General features: G+C 40.8%; 1 protein-coding gene across 3 annotated transcripts in view; it reads left to right on the top strand.

Moving 5' to 3' along the window:
- The window catches only part of GRM8 (glutamate metabotropic receptor 8), a 457,362-nt gene that overhangs the window by 214,007 nt on the left and 216,327 nt on the right, over nt 1-27,028 (top strand). For all 3 annotated transcript variants that reach the window (XM_074942359.1, XM_074942357.1, XM_074942358.1), the window contains exons 4-6: nt 3,545-3,680; nt 4,146-4,300; nt 4,808-4,945. In XM_074942359.1, coding sequence (XP_074798460.1) covers nt 3,545-3,680; nt 4,146-4,300; nt 4,808-4,945 — 429 coding nt within the window. The remainder of the gene's footprint in view (nt 1-3,544; nt 3,681-4,145; nt 4,301-4,807; nt 4,946-27,028) is intronic.

The following is a 27,028-nucleotide window of genomic DNA, read 5'->3' as shown; positions in this document are numbered from 1 at the left end:
TAATGTTGTTTTGGACTTAAATCAATGAAGTGTGGATATTTGCATTTTAGGATCAAATCTGCAATACCTATACACAATTGGGTGTCACCTTAATGTTGTTCTGTTATACTTTTTTCCACTGAATGCATCCGATGAAGTGGGCTGTAGCTCACGAAAGCTTATGCTCAAATAAATTTGTTAGTCTCTAAGGTGCCACAAGTACTCCTTTTCTTTTTGCGGATACAGACTGACACGGCTGCTACTCTGAAACCTGACTTTAGAAACTGGAGATTTGATCATTAATTGTAAATTGATATGCTGTTACTTGTTTGTCACAATAATATAAGTAATAAATTGATATGGATATACACAAAATGTTTTATATATCAGAAGATAGCTTCCAGAAATTATAAATATAACAATAAGGTTGAAGTGTATTTTGTTTTGTTCATAATAGATCTTCAGTGTAAAGATGTTAAGTTGCACTGTGAAGTCATGATTAAATTTAATGCTATAATGATGGAAAGGTGTTTTTGCTACACCATTTGGACTCTAGGAAAATAACTTTTCAGCTACTATAGTTTTTCATTCCTTGATATCCATTCCATGTAGATGGCAATATGCACTATATAATATATATGCATTGTAATATTTGAGGTTGCATTTCATGTAGAGAGAATGTTTTTTTCCCAAAGAGCCACTGCATGAGTAGAAAGGGTTCAAAATTATACTCAAGCAATGTATGAGGTAACAAATTATTATTATGTGTCATTTTTCATTCCCATGCCTGGATGACTTTGGGTACTGTTGAGAGCTTAATGTTCTTTTTCAAGCCTTTACTTTTTTAAAACCAGAGAACGGTTATTACTTAAATGACAGAAATGTACAGTACATCTGTTAAAATTTTTTTAGCATTTGTTGTCAGGTGTACAAAACTGTTAACTCAGAAATAGCTTAGAATGAGGGATTATTTTCTGGTTGTACGTTAGAATAGGTTAGCTTATTTTTAGAAATATGCCAAACATTTTCATAGCACCTTGTCATTTATATCACCATTGGATCATCATAAATACCTGGTAGATATTAGGATCACCTAATATTTGTTCTCACTTGTTACTGACAAAATAGCAGTCTTTTGTGGAGAACCTGGTTATTAATACAGCTATGAGAGAAAAAATTGTTGCCAGCAAAAATGGTAACATCCCACTGGAAACAAACAGAATAAATTGTAAATTACTACATCTTTACCCTCTGTGATAAAGCTCCGAGCCTGTACTAGTGGGTCCCGTGCTTCCAGACAGATTCAGTGGCCTCAGAAGCTTCCTTAGGCCCTCAATATGACCTCCCTTTTCTCAGTATAGCGGCAAAGGTCACAGCTTATTGAGCTACTTTCATCCCAGGCCAGTATGGGAGGTGGGAAGATGGAATACCCCCAGTCTCTGTTGCTCCTTAGAGCTCAGTAGGTGCAGTTTGGCCTCCTGCCTGGACCAAAGTCTGCTTCCCCTCTCAAGGGAATCTCTGTAAAGCATGTGGGGAAAGGGGGGAACCGAGGTCCACCCTCTACTCCAGGTTCCAGCCCAGGGACCCTAATGGTAGCAGCTGTTAGCAGTTTTCCCTTTACCACTGATGCTGCTTTGATTCCCTGGGCCAGTTCCCCATGGTCCCCTTTTCCTAGCCTCACCCTTACCTCAGGATTCAGCCATGCTTCCTCTCCTCCCACTCCTTTCACCTGGGCTTCCCCTGAGGGAACTGGAAAGGAGAGCTTTTAAGCAGTATGAGTGAGACCTTGATTGATTCCACCTGTCTCCGTTAGCCTAATGGCCTTAACTGGTTAATTGATGTCAGGTGTCTTGATTAGCCTGGAGTGGCCTTTGTTTGGCTATCCAGGGAACAGGGACCTGCTCATTCTGAAGCTTCTACTACTCTCTTATATCCTTCTGGTCTAAGGCTGTTACACTTCTATACACACATTGTTTTTGCAGTAAAATGGCAGGTGTTTTCACTTGCAAAAATGTGTTTTTGTTTTCATGTGAAATAGAGAAAAGTTGAAGGTAAAACACGGTGTTTTGCTTTCACCAAACTGGTGAAATTACGATTGTTGTCATAAAGAAGTTCATGACCAGTGGTGAAAAAGGTGACATTTTTGTCTTTGACCAAATCCAGTGATTTTCATAAGAACTTTAAAAAAACATCATATTTATTTATGACAATTGATAGTTTCATACTGTTTCACACTGCGTTAGCTGCTAGTGACTTGCTTAAATCCTGACCCTGCGCTGTGATCTACCTGAGTGGAGAACAACTGAGATCAATGGGATTGTGCATAGTATAGTGGTATGTGGTCCAAATATAAATCTATATTTGAGCAAAAAACACCAGGTCATAACTTATTTTTAAGGTCTAAAAGTTATTCTTTTAAACTCCCTAACATGAGAAAACCTTAGCTGTCACTGTCTGGATCCTGCACCTCTTCAGATTCCATTACTCCTGGACTGTACCACCTTCACAATGAAGTGCTTCAGAAGATCTAGGACTGGATTGAAGGCTATTAGGGAGCTAGTTCTTAAGGAGAAAGTAATTATTGTAAATAATATTTTAACCCCCCCAACAAAACCCTAAGGGCTGAATACCCTGAGGTACAATGATTTGGTGCTCTTCCTGACTAAGTGTGCCATAAAACAGGCTCTCAGTGAATTTCTTGCCTGGTATTCTCAAAATGTGTATAACCCTGGTGTCGCAAAATTCCACCTGTGCTGCAGAGAGTTTTCCAACCTACAGGATTTATTCCATTGGATAACACTGAGTTTAAGGATCCTTTCCTGCAGCACTGTTAAAATGTAAAGGTTCTAATTATCTCCAGTTCCTGCTCCTGTCGGGGAAAAAAAACATAAATATTGCCTCTGAGTTTGTGTTTATTCAGCGATTAATAATTTTGACTTTCCATTGGCAACACAGGTGGTTAAATGATTAAGACAACTTAATTAAAAATGCTGTAATAGCAATTGGAAAAATTCAGTGTATGGTTCCCGTGAAAGGACTACAAGTTCGCTATCTCATTCCTCTAACCATAATATTTACTGTTAATCATTGTCCAGCTTACCCGCCCCTGGAAAAGAAGTTCTGAATGCAGGATAACTGTCAACCCACAGGTATTTTCCTAGGCTAAATGCAATCCTGTGACAAAATGATGAGCCAGATTCTCAACAGGTATATATCACTGCTTTGCTGATTTACCCCAGTTGAGGATCTGGCTTGATATGTTCTTTTAAGTTTTGGATACAGTGAATGATAAACACATACGTAACTTGCACCAGGTGTCATCATGTTAAGCTTTTCGTTGCATGTAATCGTTGCTGATTTTTGGTTAGATGAGTTAGACACTCCCTCTGGACATGATAAACATGATAAAGTTTTTTTGGCTGAACTGTCTCCTCCAATCAAACTGGTATCTTGTTTTCCTTGTCTGTTTTGCCATGGGTTTATTAAGTTAAATATTAATAAACAGTTCAGAGTTTCACCTCAATTAATTAGTTTTGCTTTTTTGTGTGTGTGTGTGTGCATGCAGGTGGCGTTTGCATTGCTCAGTCGCTAAAAATCCCCCGTGAACCGAGACTGGGAGAATTTGACAAGATCATCAAGCGCTTGTTGGAAACTCCTAATGCTCGAGCAGTGATTATGTTTGCAAACGAGGATGATATTAGGTGCTTGTTTTCTTAATTTTTTATGTTGAAGAAGTTACCTCTTTGCAGAAAGTCCCTTTCTGGGAGCCCGTGTCTGATTTCCTAACAGATATCAGATTTCAATCCAATGTAAGGTTCCCATTATACCGTATGCTATGCCACTGCTCCACAGAGACCCCAAACTTCCTAAGAATGAAGATGGTGTATATTGTAACTTGAGGACGGAAAAAGATGAAGCAAATAAGAATGATAGACAGAATAATATGTTTAAGCGTAAGGATGAGGCAAATTAATATTTACCGTACTGTAGCTTGAGTGCTGAACTCTGTCTTTTGAGAAATATGCTTTAGACTGTCAGAACAATTGACCAATTGGTTAAAGACAGGCTATTTATGTATAACCAGAACCAATGCTGCAGGGGGACTCTAGTCAGTAACATTTCTTGGTAAATGCGTTATATCTAATTAGTCATTTGTTTATTTGCAGGCGAATATTAGAAGCAGCCAAAAAAACTAATCAAACTGGACATTTTCTTTGGATTGGCTCAGATAGTTGGGGGTCAAAAATTTCACCCGTTTACCAACAGGAAGAGATTGCAGAAGGAGCAGTCACCATTCTGCCCAAAAGAGCTTCAATCGATGGTAAGAACTTATAGTAATGACACAAAAGACGCACTTTAAGACTTACATTTAGTTGATGAGAATCTCCTATTTACTTTACGCGGTATTGAATGCAATGCAGACCTCCATGGGAATTGAGGGCACTTGGCACCTTGCAAGATCGGGCCTTTACTGTATATTGATGTTGAATTGGCGGGTTTATTGACCACCTGCATTGCATTTTTTTCAGCTGTAGTATTTCACAGCAGCATTATTGATTGGGTTTCATCAAATAATTGCTATAGCAGTTTCAAGAACATCTTTCTAAAACAAATATTAATAGCAAATGTAATTATTTTTATATTCCCAAATACCACTTTATTCTTTAAAAAAAATCTGTACCCAGGTAGTTTATATCTCTATGCAATGGAGATATGCATTGCATTCTTGTTATGCAAACCAAACAGATCCACCAAAAACTTGTAAATGTATTCTTCTGCATCCTGTGTCATATTTGTATGGGTTTTTTTCTTTTTTGTTTAATTTTAGGATTTGATAGATATTTTCGGAGCCGCACCCTGGCTAATAATCGAAGAAATGTGTGGTTTGCAGAATTTTGGGAGGAGAATTTTGGATGCAAGTTAGGATCACATGGAAAAAGAAACAGCAATATTAAGAAATGCACAGGTAACACATTAGAATAAAATACTTTCTTCAAATTCTTTGTAATCTATTACAAGACAGACTGGTAAGGAACTTGCTTGGTCCCTTGAGAGGTTGCTTAAGACAAATTTCACTGTATTCTTATACCAATCTCATTCCACCTTGAAATATAAATTCTGATACCTTCTTGTCTGTACTGGAGGGTGCACACTCTTATTAGGGTGTTGCTTTAGTCACATGTTTGTTAGACAGCCTTATAGCGTGTCTCACTTTAAGAGAGTACCATATCTTTTACCCTGTGGAACTTACAAGATTTGAAGACTGCGCCAACAGCGATTGCTACACCTGCAAAGAAAATGTGATGAGTTTCAGCAAAGGCAAAAGGAGGCCTGTTGGGGAGCAAAAGGGGGTATTTAATTAATCCACATCTAAAGATGGTTCAGGATTTGGGTAAATATTTGGACTGAAGTTCAGACTGGGTCTTATTTTTCACTGAACTACTGTTTCAAACTATATGCAAATGAATACAAAACTGATGTTCTTTTCACTCTTGACACACGTAAGCTATGAGTGAGATTACTTGTCGTCTTCACTCTGGGTCAGATCCTGAAGTCCTTACTCAGTTTATATACTGTGTTTAAGGACTGAATAAGAACTGAATAAAGAGCTCCCTGTGGGAAGGAAATAGTCATTTTCTGATATACTCTTGTGAACACTGAACAAAAAGCTTGATGCATCTAGTGCAGGGTTCTAATTTTAACCAGGGACTATTAGCTCAGGTGTCCCAGCTCATCACATTTATGAATTTGAAGCACCACGAGTTGGTCTCTGAGATGCACACGATACAAGCTATACATGTCTTTATAAATTCAAATCAACACTTTCAATTGCAAATGGAAACAAATTGGGAGCCAGTGCAGTTTATGGAGCACACTTGTAATGTGCTCCATGTGTAAATTATTGCTACGGAACCTCACATGCTGCATTCTAACAGAAAAAGTGAGAGCCTCTTTGCTAAGCAAAAGGTGGAAAGAAGTATTCTTGGACACCAATATCGTCTGCGCATCCTGAAACAGACAAAGATCTAACAGGGCCGCTAGACTATGGACATTTAGTTATAACTCCTGGGTATACATATGAAGGAGCAGAAATCTCCTCTTTGGCCAGACACTGGGAATGCTGAATGACCAGTCCATCTGGATCTGATGAATCACAGAACAGCTTCCCGGTGGCACTGCAGCACACACTATTTCATTCTCTCATTATGGCCTCCCATGCACAGTGCAAAAAAAGTATGATAGACTAGAATCTTGTGTTACCCCCCATAAGAGAGCCCTTGAGGCAATGAATCATAGTGCATTACTATATTCTAGTTCCTCTCAGAGACTAAATAATAGAGTGCCTGAAGCATGACTTCATCTCGGCCTTTTCAGGTCCAGAGATGTGTTAACAATACCTCATGGTCAAGTGTGTTCTGATACAATGGTGGTAACGTTAAAGCAATAAAAGCTGCTAATGTCCTAAACCAAGGACATTGATTTTAGAATCAGAATATCAAAGGAAAATGTATGAATACAACTTTTGCAAAACTTCAATTTTGAAAATCTTAGGATAGCTTTCACTTAGATCCCTGGTCCCTCCCTCCCTCAGCCCCAAGTTAGGATTTCAGTTTCTTCCCTTTGGAACTATTGCATCTGCAATTGCATGTTCACATTGGTCTCACCTTCTATAGAAACTTTTCCTCTCTTGTTTTTCTGCTAGCTGTCCCTTTAAATTTGAGACAAGCAAATGCAGCTGCAGTTTGCCATATTGCAAATGTAGGCTGTCCGTATGTGATCTCTACTATCCACCAAAGGGACTAGCCCAATCTCTGTGCCATGCCAATGCCAAAGGGATGGGCCAAGTAAATCTGAGGGCTCCAGATATAGCCAGTGGTACCTCCACACAACCCTCTCAATAATCTTCCTCAACAAAGAAATTTACTGGCAGGGTGATAATTGTCAAGTTTATCAGCCTCAGAAGATGGTTTTGTTATCAGGCCTTTGCTCATTCTCTCTTTTAAGAGATGTGGGTGCTTCGTTCTTCTGAGGGGAAGCATCTATATTCTCCACCAATAATGAAATAAATGTTCCCACACTATTTTAACAACCCAAGTGGGGTGTGGCCCTGTTATCAGCTCATAGCCTGAAGCACCTAGAGACAGAGACGCGGACTTTCTAATGTGCCAGGGGGTGCTTGACCCCTGCTCTGCCCCAGACCCCACCCCCACTCCATCCCTTCCCTCAAGACCCCACCCCTGCCCTGCCTCTTCCCACCTCTGCTGCACGCCTGCCATGCCTCTTCCTGCCCCATTCTGCCCCTCACCCAAGTGTGCCCCACCCTCTCTCCTCCCCCTCTTAGCTGATCTACGGCAGGCAGGAGGTGCTGGGAGGGAGGAAGAGGTGCTGATTGCTGGGGCCAGCAGTGGGTGCTCAGCACCTGCCTTTTTTTTTCCCCTCAGTGCTTCAGCCCCAGAGCACCCATGAAGTCGGCACCTGTAGTGTCGGCACTAGAGTGAGTGAAACTGGATGGAATTCAAATAAGGCTTCAGATTTTTATTACATCGGTCTGCTACCAAGGCCTCTGCCAATCTAATCCAAATAGTTTGATCCATGAAGTTAATAGAAACCACTTCAGAGTGAAAAAAGCTCAACTGTAATCCAGAAAAAGACAAACTGGGTTCAGCAGGTTTCTACCATTGGAACAGTTCTCCTGATCAGGATTTGCCCTACATCACAATAGTGGTATATAGAGCTGGGCGAAGTATTTCAGACAGGGTTCAGATCCCTGCTCTAGAGTGGAGATTTGGAGCTGGGTGTCTCATTTCCTAGGTGAGCATCCTAACTACTCTGCTACAGGTTATAAGAAGGTGAAGGAGGCTGCTCCTTTACCACCTGTTCTCCTATTTTGTGAATGTAGACCTTCATTAAATGCCTGGGAACAAAATATTTTGGGTCAAATATTTTTTTCTAGTTGCTGAAAATTCAGAAAAATTGGATTCAGTTTGACTTGAAACAAATTATTGTGGATTTTTTTTAGAACTGTCAGCAAACTGAAAAATCAGATGTCCATTCAGGTCTAGAGAGAGGATATTTTAAAAGACTATATACCGCTCAGAGTGCTTCGTGCTTCCCTCAGGCCTCTAACAATATTAATTATTCTTATTAATTATAGTTATGGTTCACTAGATCATACTCTGTTTAATGAAAATTGCATTTTTAAAAAGCAGCCTTTGTTTTCAAGCCTTTGTTTTGTACTTCACTATTTATACATGTTTGTTATTGCTTTCTTACCTTTTAAACATTTTAGGCTTCTGTGCTGAGTGAAATTAGTGGAGTTTTCCTTTCAAGTTTTCCTGATAATATACTGCCCTTTTTTGGCCAACTCACATTCAGCAATCGTTCTCCGAGATCAGGGATTGGCGACCTTTCGCACACTGCTTCCCGCAGCCCCCATTGGCCTGGAGTGGCGAACCGCAGCCAGTGGGGGCTGCGATTGGCCAAACCTGCATACGCAGCAAGTAAACAAACCGGCCCTGCCCTCCGGGGGCTTACCCTGGAGGGTCTCGTGCCAAAGGTTGCCGATCCCTGACCTAGATACTGCAAAAAATATTTATTATAACTTGCTGTTAACTTTAGCAACAGAACTCTGAGTGTTTGTATGTATGAATCAAGTGATAGTGACTAGAATGGTATATTGAAGGATATGAGGTTGTTCTTGTGAAAACCTTCCTGGAATAAAAAGTTATCAAATCAGACCATTAACTTAGCATGGATGAAACAATAATTACAAAATTATCCGTAAATCCTTTCATTGAAAGAAGGAAAAATCATGCATAAAGATGGTTCTCTCTGTTGCTGTAATTTAATGTGCAGGAGTGGTACAATTCACAGTTTTGACCCACGCATGAAGGCTATCTGGAGACCATTTTGCATATTCATTAAGGTAGCAGAGCTTTTCCTTCCCAGCAAGTCAATATTTTGGAAGGGACGATTCTGTCAGAGAAGCTTGGCAGCTGTTTCTCCTGCACATAGGAGTCTTAATTTGCGAGGGTGGAATGAGGGAAAGCTCCTCTATCATTATCAATACTAATGCACAAAAGACAGAAGTGATCAATTAATATTTCTGTTTTGTATTTGGAAAAAAAACAGATGATATGGTCACATTATATGATAACATTATTTCCATTTCACTAGTTTCTCAAGACAATATTAAACAGCAGCCACTAAAATTAGCACTTTTAAATAAGCAAGACTGGATAACTGGCATCGAAGAGTTGTAAAAGAGCTGGCTGAGGAACTCTCTGGACCGTTAATGTTGATTTTTAAGAAGTATTGGAACACTGGGGTTGTTCCAGAAGACAGGAAAAAATCAAATGTTGTGCCAATATTTAAAAAGTATAAATGGGATGGCCTGGAAAATTATATCCCTGTCTGTCTGAAACTGATCTTGGGCAAGATAATGGAGAGGCTGATATGGGAATCAATTAATAAAGAATAAAAGGAGGATAATATAATGAATACCAGTCAACATAGGTTTATGGAAAATAGATTCTGTCAAACTAACTTGACATGTTTTTTTTTTGCTGAGATTACTAGTTTGGTCGATAAAGGTAATAATGTTGTTGTAATATACTTAAATTTCAGTAAGGCATTTGACTTGGTACCACATTATATTTTGATTAAAAACCTGGAAAGATATAAAGTTAACCTGGCACACGTTAAATGGAATAAAAGCTGGCTAATGGACTGGTCCTAAAATGTAACTGTAAATGGGGAATCCTCATCTAGCAAGATCCCATAGGGACTAGTTCTAGGCCCTACACTATTTAACATTTTTATCAATTACCTGGTAGAAAAATGAAATCATCACTGAAAGTTCGCAGATGACATAAAAATTGGGGAGTGGTAAATAATAAAGAAGACGGGTCACTGAAACAGAGCGATCTGGATTGCTTGGTAAACTGGGTGCAAGCAAACAATATGCATTTCAATATGGCTAAATGAAAATGTATACATCTAGGAACAAATAATAATAATATAGGCTGCACTTACAGGATGGTGGACTCTATCCTGGGAAGCAATCACTCTGAATGTTGTGGTATATAATCAGCTGAACGTAAGCTTCCAGTGCAATGCTGAGGCCAAAAGGGCTAATGCCATCCTTGGATGCAAAAACAGGGGGATCTCAAGGAGTAGAGAGGTTATTTTGTGTTTGGCACTCTGTGTTTGGCACTGGTGTGACTGATGTTAGAATATTATGTCCAGTTCTGGTGTCCACAATTCAAGAAGGATGTTGATAAATTGGAAAGGGTTCAGAGAAGAGCCACGAGAATGATAAAAGGATTAGAGAACCTACCTTCTAGAGAGAGATCCAATGAGCTCATAGATTATATGGCCAGAAAGGACCATTGTGATCATCTAGTTTCACCTTTAGTGTAGCACACGTCACAGAACTTCCCAACATAGGTACTTGTAGACTGCAATAAAGTTACCTCTTACCCTTTTCTTTTTTATTCTAAATAGATTGAATGCTAAATAGATGTTAATAAAATTAACAGGGGACCCATTAAATGGATTAAAAATTGGCTAACTGATAGATCTCAAAATGTAACTTTAAACAGGTTATCTTTTTTAGGGTAGGGAGGCTTTGAGACCCTCCTCTCACCCACATCCTTCAGGAGGAAAGCTTTGTGCCTCCCCACAACAGTAGCAGAAAGTGGCAGAGGTAATGGGCCTCTTGCCCCACTTTTGAATACTACAATCTGGAGCTTTTCCAACCGAAATACCTGGAAGGCTACAAGTTTATGGAGAAATTCCAGGTAACTGAAGACTTAGGATAACTTGGGAGCAATGTGTATTCTGAGGTGTCTGATGTTGGCAATTTAATGTTAAGTGTCATGAAATTTGAAATTTTGCTTAAAACCTCAGCTCCTGGAGTCATGTTATTACTTGAAAATCTCAGCTTTCATTTAAAAAACAAGTTTCTAACTGCCATGGTGGCTGCTGAAGCTTGAAAACATGAATTTAAAGGACCCAAACCCAGAAGGCAATAAAAAGATCCAATTTTTATTATTTTTAATCTTACCATTTTTAATCCAATCTCATGATTTTGGGGGACCTGTGTCATGATGTTTGAATGCTCAGGGTTGGTTGCCCTGGAGTCACTAATGAGGAAGATGTGAAGTGCAACAGCAGAGGATACTACCATTAAAGGTTGAAAGGGCTGAGATAAGGGATTGGGGTTAACTGAAATTGATGTTTAGACTTGATTGAGTTCTAGGGATGGAGAGAAGTTTGTCAAGGTTATTACTTTAACTGAAACCATTAGTACATATATCCAGCAATTTAATGTAGGCTAATGTAAAGGGCAGTGTATTATGTTTCAATGGATCAAATTGTAGAGCCAAATTCATACATGACATAAGAGGTTGCAACTCCATTGAGATTCAAGGTCTGAATTTGCCTCATAATGTCCCTTCCAGGCCTGCATTTAACATAGTACTTTAAGTCTTTTTGAATAGGGAAATCTGGTTCTCTAATACATATCTCAACAGCAATGTTAATTAAAAGGGTTCTTTCATGCATAACTTTTACTGTTAGAGAAGAAATATCTTTCTGTTTCTGGTTAGCATTTTGTTTAACTATTCTGCAAACCTAATCAGCCTTTAAATACCTATAATGACTGACTGCACTGCTAAAAATAGAGATGGGAGAAAAGATTCCAGAAGCATATAGAGACCTGTGCAAATTAGGCAAATTTGAATTTGCTCTATCAAACTGGGTTATTTGTTTCACTGGAAATTCACAGTGCAGTATAACAGATTTTAAATCTATTTATTGCATATTTGTGAACTTTAGACATGCATTAGTTAAATTCTCCTTGCTTTTAACTAAGTTCTATTTGAACGCAATTGCAAGCTGAAAATATTAAGGGAAAAGAAACAGATTTACTCATTGGTATCACAGTCCTGAACCATGATCTGAGAAATTTGTAGGACACATTAGAAAGTTCACTAACAGAATGTAAACGTTCTTAGTGCACAGTTGCTGCCTATTTAACTTGGGTAATAGTCCCAATCCTATTTAATGTACTCTTCTTAAGTATGCTTTTCAATGGAATGAAAACCACCCAGGATGTGAAAAGCACCATATAGTCTCTCAGGGAGGACTACATTGTGTGTAACTTGCACGGTGGTCTTGCCCAAGAGGCATTATGGCTCAGGAGGTTCTCCCTCTCAGCTTTCTGGCATACAGAAGGATGGTGCACAGGCTTCCCTGCTTTGCCTGACTTCACTCTGTGCCTGGCTAATATGATCATTTTTTGTATCTGCCCTTACTCCTCCTCCTCTGCTATTCTTTGTCATCCTCTTGGGTATCATATCTGACATTCAGCTTGCAAGTTCTTGGTGGATAGGACCACTCTTTTGTATTGCTCTGAAAAATGTCTGTTGCACCTTTGTGTGCTGTGAAGTAATACTAAATTATAGTAGTCATAGCTATCACTGTATCACAATAAGCAGGATTTGGGGGCTATTTGGCGTATTTGTTGGATTCATCTGAACTGCCCGCTACTCTAGTTTTGATATTATCTCAGACTTTTTAAAAAAATAGGTGTTAGACAGAGGCACTTACAGTGCAGAGGTCCCATGCTGTCTAATGTAACACTAAATCAAATGACTAATGTAAAATATGTCCTTAAGTAATTTATAGAGCTGGAGAGCATTTAACTTTGCCTTTTCTACAACAGATCATGTCCCAGGTGGCCCTGCCAACCCTTCTGATAATCTAATTAGAGCCTAATCTGTTTACTGCATTATATTTTGGGTCATAAATTCACCAGGTTGGCAGATGTTGTCTGGCTCCCAATTTCAGAAGCCTGGGCAGTAAACTCCAGATGAAAAGTTGCTGTCCAACTGTGAAGACTGACATTTAAGAACGTGGCATTCTGTCAAAATAAAAAAAGGATTGTAATGTGGACTCCCTGTGCCTCATTTCAGATCAGAATGTTTGTTTAGCTGGTTTTCTCTCATGATGGTGGGGAGTTAAACAGCAGAATTCAGACACATAGGTTTTCATCATCTTTCTTCTGTAAAAGCCTTAATAGAATAGAATGCATTGAAATATACCATATTAAATTAGAACATACTTGTTCCACTGTAAATGCATATTTGACACAAAGTGAGTCACAAACAGTACACCATCAAACCTCTGCTCTGAGTGGCAAATCCTAAGCATGAATGTGCAAACCTTACCCATGTTGAGTAGTATTTAATACTGGGGACAGCTAGTGTGAGTTAAGTACAACATGATGCCCTGAGAAACGTTGAACATTTACAGCTCTCATGGACCTCACCTCTCAGTATTCAGCCCACACTTTACTGGCCTCCTTTTTGGCACTATAGTGCATGGGGCTAGTTGGAAAACGGTTGCCTAGCTTTGGTCCAGTATATATTCATTGTAAGACACAGTATTCAAGCCTCAGAAACAGTTACAAATAACATTTCAAAAAGTTGCTTATTCTAATATGTTAAAACAAAACAAAGGGTTGCTGTTTGTTTCTGTGTAATTTGTATTCAGGACCAAGAATTCAAGCCTGTTTGTCAGTGAAAGTATCATTTTTAGATTTGTAATTTCCCCTTCTGTTATGAGCCATGCCCCATTACACAAGCATTTGGAAAACAGCTGATCTTACCCATTTAAAACTGATATTCTTACTGACAAATTGTGGCTTGAATACTTGGAACATGTGTGTATACAGTGCTTCATAAAGACAGCTGTACTCTTCAGAGATGGTCTGCAAGACTGGTGAAAGCTGGGCCAATTGTTACTTTAAGCACAGCGCTGAGCAAAGGCTGTAAGTGTAACATCTCAGGCATAGCCCTGGGAAGCACTGTAATTCAGACACATCTCACAATGCCTCCCTTTCTCACTCCTTGTTCCTGGGGGTAAGTAGTAAATTGCTCCCTCACCTCCAGTATGCTCTCAGCTACTCTGACAAGGTGCTAATAGGAGGGAAGGAGCCCCTGGCCTAGACCATTCCCAACCCATCCTCACACACTTTCTACCCACCCTTCTGGAATAACTATAATTTACTCCTTCATGCCTGGACCCAAGGTCCAGATAGTCCACATAAGGTATGTCTGTATTGCAATAGAACACCCGAGGCTAGCCTGTGTCAGATGACTCAGACTCATGGGGCTCAGGCTGTGGGGCTATTGCAGTGTAGACATTGGGGCCCGGGATCCCAGAGCCCGGGCTCCAGCCTGAGCCCGGACATCTATGCTGCAATTTTATAGCCCTACAACCTGAGCCCTGTGAGCCTGAATCAGCTGACATGGGCCAGCCACAGGTGTGTTATTGCAGTGTAGACCTACTGTTACCCCAGAATTTGACATTCCTGCACGTACTCCAGAATTTGACAGTACTGCAGTCAGCCATTTTGTATGTTCAGCCACTGCCAGCTGAAAAAACAAACATCACATAGCTAGGAAAATCTTAGGACTTTGTGAGGCAAAGTCTGACAGCTGCATACTTGCAGTTTGTTAATCAGAATGGGAAGATGGAACAGTAAGTTAACAGTATGGAAGAGAGCGAGTGAATAGCCACCTTGGTTTTAAGTGCCCTGACACGTTGTTGTTATGACTAGAAATGTTTTGATGATAAGAGATGAGTAGTTTTGCTAAAATTAGGAGAATTGGTGACCCACTAGGAGTCACTATAGGTTATGTGCTTTGTTTGAAGTTAGCTATAAAAGATTAGGTGAAATAATATGCTTTGGAGCAGTCCAAGGAAGCTTTCTTTGGGCAAGGATTTGATAGCTAAGTTCCCCAGCAGCTAAACAGAAGGCAGGGCCCTCCAGAAGCCTGGCTGCTGATCCCTTGGAACCATTTCTTAACTTTGGGTAACTATAAAAGTTTTGAAATGCTCTAACCCTACTGTGACAACATGTGTACGTGAGATCTAATAAAAAAGTAGTTTTAGATGAAAGCACTTCTGGTTTGTATCAGTTATTTATCAGACAGCTGAGCTGTGCCCCTCATTGATTTATTCCTGATGCTGCCTGGAAAGAAACAGTTAAGTTACCACTGCTCTGCATTCTGAGAAACCCAAGGTAACAGTATCTGTAAGGTTTAAGGAGGATTCTTGCTCTGTATTTCTCCTCTGTGGGGGTATGTAGTCAGGATCACAATCTAGCCACATGAGAGGAACTGGTAAACTGTTATACTATTTAATTTCATTTATTTACATGGTATTGTCCAAGAATTCCAGGTTCCAGTCTATATATAAAATATTATGTTTATTATGTATTCATGACATACCACCCACCTTCACTAGCTACATCCTTAGAATAAGGGTTAATCATACAGTCATAGAGTGCCTGCCTCTTTTCATCAATAGATCTCAAAGCAGTTGACAAAGGAGGTATTATTCTCCCCATTTTACAGATGGGGAAACTGAGGCCCAGATAGGTGAAGTGACTTGCAGGCCAGTAGCTGAGCTGGGACTATAAGCCAGGGCTTTTGATCCCCACTCCAGTGCTTATTCCACTAAACCGCAGCATATAGCAACATGAAACATAGACTAAAAGGCAATGAAAGTCTCTGAAAATGACCATTATCTACGTATTTTCCAGTATCTGGCATAAAGGCCACAATTGTTCCATGTCTTAGACATCTGCACTTGGGAGTGTCTTACTGTCCTACTTCCCTAAAGGACTATGTACTTGGAAGGTTCCAGCATGGTGGGGAGAGCAGCCTCCGGGGGCTACTACTCTCCATTCTGCACAAGTAGGCATTGGGACACAGAGACTGGGTGGAACCCTGGCTCTGGTGCCCCCCAACATGCCAGCAGTGCAACCTGAACCAGTGTGGCAGGGAAGTAATCTACTAGGTATAGTTCAATAGCAGATTACTTCTCCTCTGGAACAAGCCAGGAGCCACAATTCTCTCCTTGATCTGCTCCTGTGGTGGAACACTTGTCCTTGGTCCTTTACTCCTGGCAGATTGTCAACTAGCCCTATATTATTCCATTGACTAACTGTTCTGAGAAAAATAAGCCATTTAATATTCTGTTCAACCTTTGTAGAGTAATATTTTCTTAATATTCTGGCAGTATGAGATGATTCAAGATACATATTCAAATCTGTCAATGCAATTTTAGTAATAGATACAGGAAAAAGCAGCTTGGTCTTTCTCAGTTCCCCTTATGTAACTATAAAGAAAACCAAGGCATTTCACATATAAATTAAGTTACAGATTCAATTACACCATAAATATTTGAGGCACATCTAAGAAACTTCGTATTGTACAACATTTTCTTTATTAATCATTTTTTTACTTGCAGGATGTCAACTACTCTAAAATATGATTCACTAAAGAAAAAAGATAATTCTTTAAGCTTCTTATTACCTATTTTTCTTGACAGTTTGAAAACAAACATTTTTCCATATTCAGATTTATGTTTCATTTTAGACACCACTGATATCCAAAGAATATCCATATTTAAATTACACTTGTAATAATATTTAGTACAGACTTCAATGAGACTGAACTGATGAATTATTACTCACCCATGAGGGTGAAGGTTTCACAGTGGTCCTTTGTAAACAGTAATACATGTTTTCTAACCCTCAGTATGAGTAGCACTTTACTGCATGAGCAGTCCCATTAAAATCAGTGGATTAGTGTGCATAGAATCATAGAACTGGAAGGGACCTCGAGAGGTCACCTTGTCCAGTCCCCTGCACTCAAGGCAGGACTAAGTATTATCTAGACCATCCCTTAGAGGTGTTAGTCTAACCTGTTCTTAAAACATCCAATGATGACGATTCCACAACCTCCCTAGGTAATTTGTTCCAGTGCTTAACTACCCTTGCAGTTAGGAAGTTTCTCCTAATGTCTAAACTAAATCTCCCTAGCTGCAATTGAAGCTCATTTCTCCTTGTCCTGTCCTCAGTGGTTAAGGAGAACAACGTCTCACCCTCCTCTTTATGTACATAAAGACTATTGTCATTTCCCCAATCAGTCTTCTCTTCACCAGACTAAACAAACTCATTTTTTTAAATCTTTCCTCATAGGTCATGCTTTTAAGTTCTTTAATCATTTTTGTTGCTCTCCTTTGGACTTTCTCTAATTTGTCCACCTCTGCCCTGAGGTGTGGTGCCCAGAACTGGACACAATACTCCAGCTGAGTCCTTATCTTTGCTGAGTAAAGTGGAAGAATTATTTCTCATGTCTTGCTTACAACATTCCCATTAATACATCTCAGAATTATGTTTTTTTATTATTGACTACTAATTAGTTTGTGATCCATTATAACTCCCAGATCCTTTTCTGCGGTACTCATTCCTAAGCAGTCATTTCCCATTTTGTATTTGTGCAGTTGACTATTCCTTCCTCCGTATAGTGCTTTGCATTTGTCCTTATTGAATTTCATCCTTTTTATTTTAGACCATTTCTCCAGTTTGTCCAGATCATTTTGAATTCTAATCCTGACCTCCAAAGTGCTTGCAACCCCTCCCAGCTTGGTATTGTCCGCAAACTACTCTCGATGCCATTATCCAAATCATTTATGAAATTATCAAAAAAATGGACCCAGGACATATCCCCGTGGGATCCCACTCAATACGCTTTTCCAGTGTAGATAACTACTTACTGAGTATGGTTTTCCAACCAGATGTGCACCCACCTTTAGTAGGTTCATCTAGGCTAAATTTCCCTACGTTGTTTATGAGAAAGTCAAAAGCCTTTCTAAAAGTAAGGCATTCTAAAGTGCTACTCAGTATGAGAAAGGGTGTCAGAATTTTGCCCTTAATGGATCACTAATGAACTATTCTTCAATATTTCAAAAATTGTTCCAAATAATATTTGAATAAAACATTTGAAACAGGCAACTTAAGCTTTTAAACTACTTAGCAACTGAAACACGATAGTACAGTCTCAATAGAAAAGCTCAGATTGGAAGTTTCTGGGTGCCCTCAAATCAGAGTCCTGGGGAAATGTCTGAGGTGTCTACTGGGTTGATGATTACATAGATTCAAAGTACATAGATTTAGGGTGGCCATAGTGGAACTTGCAACCCCATTTGTAGTGCTGCAACAGTAGCAGTTCAGGGCCTGTCTAACTATCTCATGCCCAGCTTATGAGTTAGGATACAGTTCACTCCCCAACCCAAGTTTTGTCTGAAGAAGGGTGTATTTAGCCAAAATATTTTTTACTTCATTAGCTATGTGGTCACTATTCTCCAGCACATTATCATCAAGATTTATAATGTTACTTATTTTGTCAAACTTTCTCATAGTGTGGGCTGCATGTTAGTAGAGAGATTGTCTTGTCAACACCAACCCCTGCCATTCATGATTATATGGATCACCACTCTGCTAATACAGCGGGCCCTCTCCTGACCCACTTGTGATGACATAACATCCCCATGGGAACTACAGCAATTGCCTCCATGGAAGGGTAACATCAGAAAACTATTTAATGTATTTTAGCTTCATTTAATGCAATTTAATAGCTGGAAACAAGGAGAAGAGCCAACACCATGTGACAGCAGAGAGTTTGAGAATGTTGGGTTTAGATGACTATTTCAAAAATAGTTCAGCATGTAGCATTTTAGTGGAATACCCTAAAATTTCCCAGTGGATGTGAATTTTCAAGTGTTAATTTGGATTGCCACATTCATTATAATATTAATAGATTCTAAGATGATGGGTTTTATGTTCCCAGCTGTGGTCGCTTTACCCAGTGATGAGAGAAACCAAGGAGGTAGACAAAATAAGACTTTTAAGACTTTGATATGCCTGTGTAATGTATGCAGTCTGCCACTTAGATAAGAACACCTACTGTTCTGACCTCATATGTTTCATATCTTGCAAAGAGTAACTCACTTTCAGATTTATTAAAGTGACATTGTAATAACTTCAGCAGCACTCTAATAAACAATAGGTGGCTTATGTCACTTGGTTCTACAACTGCAACTTCTCTTAAAGTGGAGGTAGTCAAGAAAAGTGTTAGTGGTTTGTTACTTTTCCATGGATTCAGCCCTTCCGTGAAGAAGGACACTGCAGACCTATGCAACACTTAAGTCCCACTTGAGCCTTCAACATAGTTTTTAAATTGGATGTAAGTAGTCCATAGGTTACAGGCCTACAAATAACTCAGTAGTGATTAGACAGCTGGTGTGCTGAGACTATTGCTTGTCATGCTGACCAATATTCGCCTCATTTTTCCCTTTGCTTCTATGTTTGTTGTCTGTATCCATCTGTTGTCCCTTGTCTGACACTTAAACTGTAAGTAATCCCATTGGGGCAGGGAAGATGTGTTTCTTCTCTGTTTGTACACCACCTAGCACATTGGGGTCTTGGTCCATGACTGGAGCTCCTAGGTGCTACCACAAATGAATGATGATAATTATTTGTTGACCCTCTATACAAATGCTTTTAAAATCTATTTTAGGGGTCAAATGGGACTGAAGCGATGCATAGGTCTTGTGCTGGCCATCTCCATCAGGATGTATTTCACTCTCACTGCTCAGTTTTGGCTCTTGGTAAAAAAATTTCTTGTGCCATATCCTCAATAGAGTAGTTCTTTAAGGAATACCATCTAGACAAAGAGCAAGAAGTATTCTCTTATGTTGAGGTGAGAAATTCACTTCTATCAGCAGCTGCAGCAGTACCTCAAGGTGGCATTATTGAATTATTTGTTTATTATGTCTTCTCCCAGGGCTTTTGGTTGTCTCTGATAAATTTGTTTCTAGTTCAGTAGTCTGATGTATTCCCATTAAGTCATCAAGGGGTACTGAAGAGCATAAAAATAGTAGTATTTAGGAATGTCATAATATAAGCATTGCCTTGGAGAGTATAAAATAAGCTTTGCAATTCACAGTGCTCTCTTGCAAAATATATAACCTACAACACCTGAAAATATGAAAAACAAAGAGCTTTGTAGGCTTTTGTGGAATTTTTCACACTGCAGGAAGCAAGTGGCAGTGTCATAAAAGGTGATGTATCCTGCACAGTTCCCCTGCATACTGGGTCATTCTCATTGTCCCCATGGTCAGTCACTCTATCATGGGGGAACCTCTCACCACTGGTCTGACACCTCCTCCTGATCACTCTGGGGATTTGTTTGAGGCCAACACCCCCATCTGCGATTTGCACACCTGGCCCATAGCCCCTCTCTCAAACGCTTTCTCTTCATGACTCAGCCCTCCAGCTAGGCCACTCTGTGTTTCTCCCTTCCTGGGAGTGGGGTGGGTATCACTGTCCAATAGTCCAGCCAGTACCTCAGTGGTGCGTGGGGGGAATCCAGGCCTGCCCACTACTCTGAATCCCAACCAAAGGACCCTATAGATAGCAGCCTCTTGCTGCAACTCTTTAACTTCTCCCAAATGCTGCGGTGTCTCCCTGGGCTACTTCCCCACAGCCCCAGCACCTTCTTCACCCTTGCCTCAGGGCATGCAACTACTCAGTCCCACCAATCACCCCAGGAGCTCCCTCTTGCTCCCCCAGTTCCTACCAGCAGGTCTCTCAGATTGCTCAAGACACAGTCCTCACTCCTTGAGCTCCCAGCGGCAACTGCCTCCATTCTGCACTGCAACTCTTCTTATTTGGGTTTGCCGATCCTGGATTGGCTGCTTTCTGCAGCACTTCTCTGATTGGCTGCACTCCATGCAGTCTTTCTGTGCTGCTTGGAGGACTTACCTCCACTGCTCCTTTCTGGGGCAGGGTATGGTAGGACCGTGGGGCCTGCCTTCACCCCTTCCACTTGCGTATGGGGTAAACACCCCATCATACCCTCATTGAGCTGTCCTTGAGGCAGTGTGGCACTGCATTCCTCTTTATTTGTGCCAATGGTCATATGCCACAGTTTGAAAAAGTTTGAGTTTGAATTTTGGTTGATGGTTCAGAATGGTTTTCAGGTTAATCAATCCCTAAATGAAATCTTTATTCTTAAAATGTATTTAATGAGCACTGATAGTGTGCTCAGAGCTCTAGCCCAAGGAATTTGTAATCTAGTTCAGACATTTTAATGGCCAGATCCTTAGCTGGTGTAAATTGGTGTGGCTCTATTGACATCAATAAATCTGTGATGGTTAACCACAGCTGAGGCTATGGTCCCACCAAATGATGATACTAACTTGAGTTGGTACAAAAATCATTATGAGGCCATTGCTGAAAGTCCGAATAAAAGCAGTTTGCTTAAAGGAATGATAGGAAGGAGTCCTAAGTGGTATGGCAGTTCAGCAGAGAGAGATAGTTTCTGAATTAGACAGTGCTAAGGAAGAAAGCACAATGATGAGAATGGGAGAAGGTAACTGAGGCTCACAAAAAAATAATTTTTTACATGATCATTGCATAAAAAATTCCCAGAGTGAGGGACCTTGTGGGTGTTTATATATCAAATAAATACACATAGATGATGATAATACTGTAATAATATATATCTATATAAACACACACATGTGTATATATATATTATACACTTTTAAATTATGATTAATCATGTGCAAAAAGTTGATACACCAATTAATTTTGAAAGTCTCAAGTCAATAGATCTACATTTCAACGAATCGTTAGCCATTTTTAAAATAAGAAAATACCTAATTCATTTATTTAATCAGTTCCTATAAATAAAAAAGTGAGAGTACTGAGGAGTATCATGTCAGGGAAGGGGTAGCAATGCACATAAGTTAATACATGTATGTTTCCTTACATCCAGTTATGTCTGTAACAAAGGGAGGTTGGGACACACTGGGAACATTTTTATTTATTACCAAAAATTTCTGCATCAGTGCCTTTCCTCTTGCCTTGGTTCTATTAACCCCAGGAAAAAATAGTGCAGGAAAACTATGACAAATCATTGTAGCTGAATCACAAAGATGACTTACCATGCATTTCTGAGAGACTGTATTGTCACTTCAGCAGGTCCCTTTACACGAAAAGGGCATTTCTGATTCTACACTGGCTGTTACTGAGACATGTTTATCAGAAAAAACATGCTTTTCCTGGTTTATTTTTATTTCTTAGTGCAATCTAAGGCATTATCAATAATAATGGGGGATTTCAACTATCCTCATATTGACTGGATACATATTACCTCAGGACGGGATGTAGAGATAAAGTTTCTTGACACCTTAAATTATTGCTTCTTGGAGTAGCTAGTCCTGGAACCCACAAGAGGAGAGGCACTTCTTGATTTAGTCCTAAGTGGAGGCCAGGATCAGGTCCAAGAGGTGACTATAGCTGGACCGCTTGGTAATAGTGACCATAATATAATTAAATTTAACATCCCGGTGGTAGGGAAAACACCACAGTGGCCCAACTTTGTAGCATTTACTTTCAGAAAGGGAAACTACACAAAAATGAGGAGGTTAGTGAAACAGAAATTAAAAGGTACAGTGCCAAAAGTGAAATCCCTGCAAGGTGCATGGAAACTTTTTAAAGACACCATAATAGAGGCTCAACTTAAATGTATACCCCAAATTAAAAAACATAGTAAGAGAACCAAAATAGAGCCACCATGGCTAAATGACAAAGTAAAAGAAGCAGTGAGAGTCAAAAAGACATCTTTAAAAAAGTGGAAGTTAAATCCTGGTGAAGGTAATAGAAAAGAGCATAAACGCTGGCAAATGACATGTAAAAATATAATTAGGAAGGCCAAAAAAGAATTTGAAGAACAGCTAGCCAAAGAGTACTAGCATTTTTTTTAAAGTACTAGCATTCCAAAAGTACTAGCATTTTTTTTTAAGTACATCAGATGCAGGAAGCCTGCCTAAACAACCAGTAGGGACGATCGAGATGCTAAAGGAGCATCCAAGGACAGTAAGGCCATTGTGGAAAAACTAAACAAATTCTTTGCATCAGTCTTCACGGTTGAGGATGTGAGGGAAATTCCCAGACCTGAGCCATTCTTTTTAGGTGACAAATCTGAGAAACTGTCCCAGATTGAGGTGTCATTAGAGGAGGTTTTGGAACAAATTGATAAACTAAACAGTAATAAGTCACCAGGACCAGATGGTATTCACCAAAGAGTTCTGAAGGAACTCAAATGTGAAATTGCAGGGCTATTAACTGTCATCTGTAACCTATCATTTAAATCAGCTTCTGTACCAAATGACTGGAGGATAGCTAATGTGTCACCAATTTTTAAAAAGGCTCCAGAGGAGACCCCGGCAATCACAGGCCGGTAAACCTGACTTCAGTACCGGGCAAACTGGTTGAAACTATAGTAAAGAACAAAATTGTCAGACACATAGATGAACATAATTTGTTGGGGAATAGTCAACGTGGTTTTTATAAAGGGAAATCGTGCCTCACCAATCTACTAGAATTCTTTGAGGGGGTCAACAAGCATGTGGACAAGGGGGATCCAGTGGATATAATGTACTTAGATTTTCAGAAAGCCTTTGACAAGGTACCTCACCAAAGGCTCTTAAGCAAAGTAAGCAGTCATGGATAAGAGGGAAGGTTCTCTCATGGACTGGTAACTTGTTAAAAGATAGGAAACAAAGGGTAGGCATAAATGGTCGGTTTTCAGAATGGTGAGAGGTAAATAGTGGTGTCCGTCAGAGGTCTGTACTGGAACCAGTACTATTCAACATATTCATAAATGATCTGGAAAAGGGGGTAAACAGTGAGGTGGCAAAATTTGCGGATGATACAAAACTACTCAAGATAGTTAAGTCCCAGGCAGACTGGGAAGAGCTACAAAAGGATCTTGCAAAACTGGGTGACAGGGCAACAAAATGGCAGATTAAATTCAATTTTGATAAATGCAAAGTAATGCACATTGGAAAACATAATTTCAACTATACATATAAAATTATGAGGTTTAAATTAGCTGTTACCACTCACGAAAGAGATCTTGGAGTCATTGTGGCTAGTTCTCTGAAAACATCCACTCAGTGTGTGGTGGCAGTCAAAAAAGTGAACAGAATGTGGGAATCATTAAGAAGGGGATAGATAATAAGACAGAAAATATCATATTGCCTCTATCTAAAACCATAGTGCGCCCACATCTTGAATACTGCATGCAGTGGTGGTCAGCCCATCTCAAAAATATATATTGGACTTGGAAAAGGTTCAGGAAAGGGCAACAAAAATGATTAGGGGTATGGAATGGCTTCCGTATGAGGAGAGATTAAAAAGACTGGGACTTTTGAGCTTGGAAAAGAGATGACTAAGGGGGAATATGATAGAGGTCTATAAAATCATGACTGTTGTGGAGAAAGTAAATAAGGAAGTGTTATTTAGTCCTTCTCATAAAACAAGAACTAGGGGCCACGAAATCAAATTAATAGGCAGCAGGTTTAAAACAAACAAAAGGAAATATTTTTTCACGCAATGCACAATCAACCTGTGGAACTCCTTGTAAGAGGATGTTGTGAAGGCCAAGATTGTAACAGCGTTCAAAAAAGAACTAGATAAGTTCATGGAGGATAGGTCCATCGATGGCTATTAGCCAGGATGGGCAGGGATGGTGTCCCTAGCCTCTGTTTGCCAGAAGCTGGGAATGGATGACAGGGGATGGATCACTTGATGATTACTTGTTCTGTTCATTCCCTCTGGGGCACCTGGCATTGGATATTGTTAGAAGACAGGATACTGGACTAGATGGGCCTTTGGTCTGACCCAGTATAGCCATTCTTATGTTCTTATTGTTTGGAAGATCCTTCAATCTTCTCTCTTCATTTTGTAAACACACAAAATTGCTTTGTTTTGGCAGTTAGCAAAAACCAGCCCTTCACATTTATGGAGAGCCTTTTTGTGACAGGTTACTCCAAACATTAGAATCTGCCTCTCTCTCATGCAATGGACACTGGAAAATTTTCTTTCTTCAAAAAATAAATTTTCTTTCTTCAACAGTTGTAACATACCCTGGGGAAAATAAGAGATTGCTTTTCAGTAGCTTAGTGAACAACAAAGTTCTCATGCTATGCAACAGACAAATTCACAAAATTCACATAATTCATGTGTTACCCCAAGTAATAATTTATTCAGTTTGATGGGCATAGTTTTCATCATAGCTGTGAAATTATTTCAGTTGGCAGGCTTTTCAGTGGAAGTGGAGTAACCAGTGATTGACAGAGCTGAGTTCCGCCCTCAAAGCTCCAAGTTAGGGAAGGACCATAATCAGGTCAGTGTGGACTTTGCTACCTTAAGAAAGGAGGTTTTGGGAGTAAGCACATATAAAATTTATGCACTGTAGTCATACATTTGTTCCAGTGTAACTTCAGTTATTTGATTATTAAGATGCAGGCATTCCCTCAAGATTACAAAGTGACAGCAGATTTATAGAGTGCTACTAAAAGAGATGCCCAGAATGGAAATATTTTAGGGCATGATATTTATTAAGGTAATTACTTGTACCAGTACAGTTCGACAGATACATCAGCCCACGCATTATAGAGTGCGGCTCATTAATAATTTTTTTGCAGGTCAGAAAGAGGATATTTTACTTTCTAAATCAGGCATATCCAGTCCCTTCCAGTGGCTGTCTCCCTTATCACTTCCCCACTGAGTGTAGAGGTCGATTAAAACTATGTGTAACCCATGCCTGCTGGGCTTGGTGCTCTGTTCCCCTCTAGTGGCACCTAGACCACCTAGAGATTGATGAGTCTGCTACAGCCTTGGCTAAGGCTATGGCTTTTAGCTCATGCAGTAGAGGCTTGTACACAAGCTTCAGAGGACCCAGGTTTGATCCTGACAACGATTGGGGTCTGTCGGCGTTACAAATACATGGATTCAATCCCTATCTCTTATGCTTCCAGACAATGAGTAATGGACAGTTCTCGTGCTGATTGAGTCAGACTCATATAATGTCCTTTTTCTGTCTCTTCGCTTAGGCCATGTTAGTTAGATTAATTAATCTTTGTGAAGTGATTTGAAAGTGCAAAGCATCATATAAACGCTAACTATGTTATTAAGTCATGAGGTGGCCTGAGAGAGCACCATGGACTCAGTGGTGATCTGGAGCTGGTTCGCACCAGTTCACTAGAACCGGTTGTTAAATTTAGAAGCCCTTTTAGAATCGGTTGTCCCTCATGGGACAGCTGGTTCTAAAAGGGCTTCTAAATTTAACAACTGGCCAAGCACCCACGGGCAGCTCCCTGTTCCACCCCGCCCCATGCCAGGCCCCAGATCACCTCCGCTCTGCCTCCGCCTCCTCCCCGAACGCGCTGCCCCGCTCTGTCTCCCCCCCCGCACCCCCCGTCGGCTTCCTGCGAATCAGCTGTTCGCTCAGGAAGCCGGGGAGGGCTGAGAAGCAAGTGGCAGCTTCGCGCTCAGGCACAGGGAGGCGGAGGCAGAGCGGAGGTGAGTTGGGACGGGGTGGGGGGGGGCGTGAGGAGGGCCGCCCACGTCGCAGCAGGTAACCCGGGGTCGGGGGGCAGGGGAACCGCTCCCCACTCCAGCTCATCTCCGCCTCCCTGGGCCTGAGCATGAAGCTGCCACCTGCTTCTCAGCCCTCCCAGGCTTCCTGCGTGAACAGCTGATTCGCGGGAAGCCAGGGGAGGGGGCGCAGAAGAAGAGCGGGGCAGCGCGTTCGGGGAGGAGGCGGAGCGGAGGTGATCTGGGGCCAGGCGCAGGGAACTGCTGGTGGGTGCTCTGCACGCACCAAATTTTCCCTGTGGGTGCTCCAGCCCCAGAGCACCCAGGGAGTCGGCGCCTAAGGCACCACTTTTGATGTGATCAGTGGGGGGAGCGGCCGCTCCCCCTGTTGCCCCCCAGCTATGCTTCCCCGCCCCTAGGAGCCAGAAGGACCTGCCGGATGCTTCCTGGGAGCTGCCCCAGGTAAGCACCGCTGGGACTCCCCACCTCGCCCCCGAGCAGGTCCCTCTGGCTCTTAGGGGCAGGGTGGGCACCCACTATGGTGGCCCACGAGACCCTCCTGCCCAGTTCTGGGGGCAGTCAGGGGACAGGGGAGTGGGGTGGATGGAGCAAGGGTCCGGAGGGGGGTGTCAAGGAACACGGGAGGTTGGATGGGGCAGGAGTCCCCGGGGGCAGGGGTGGGCCACGACCCCCTCGTGGGGTGAGGAGGGAACCGGTTGTTAAGATTTTGGCAGC

Source organism: Natator depressus, chromosome 1 (genome assembly GCF_965152275.1).
Source record: "Natator depressus isolate rNatDep1 chromosome 1, rNatDep2.hap1, whole genome shotgun sequence".
Classification (NCBI taxonomy): Eukaryota; Metazoa; Chordata; order Testudines; family Cheloniidae; genus Natator; species Natator depressus.
This window is presented reverse-complemented; position numbering and strand designations above follow the sequence as displayed.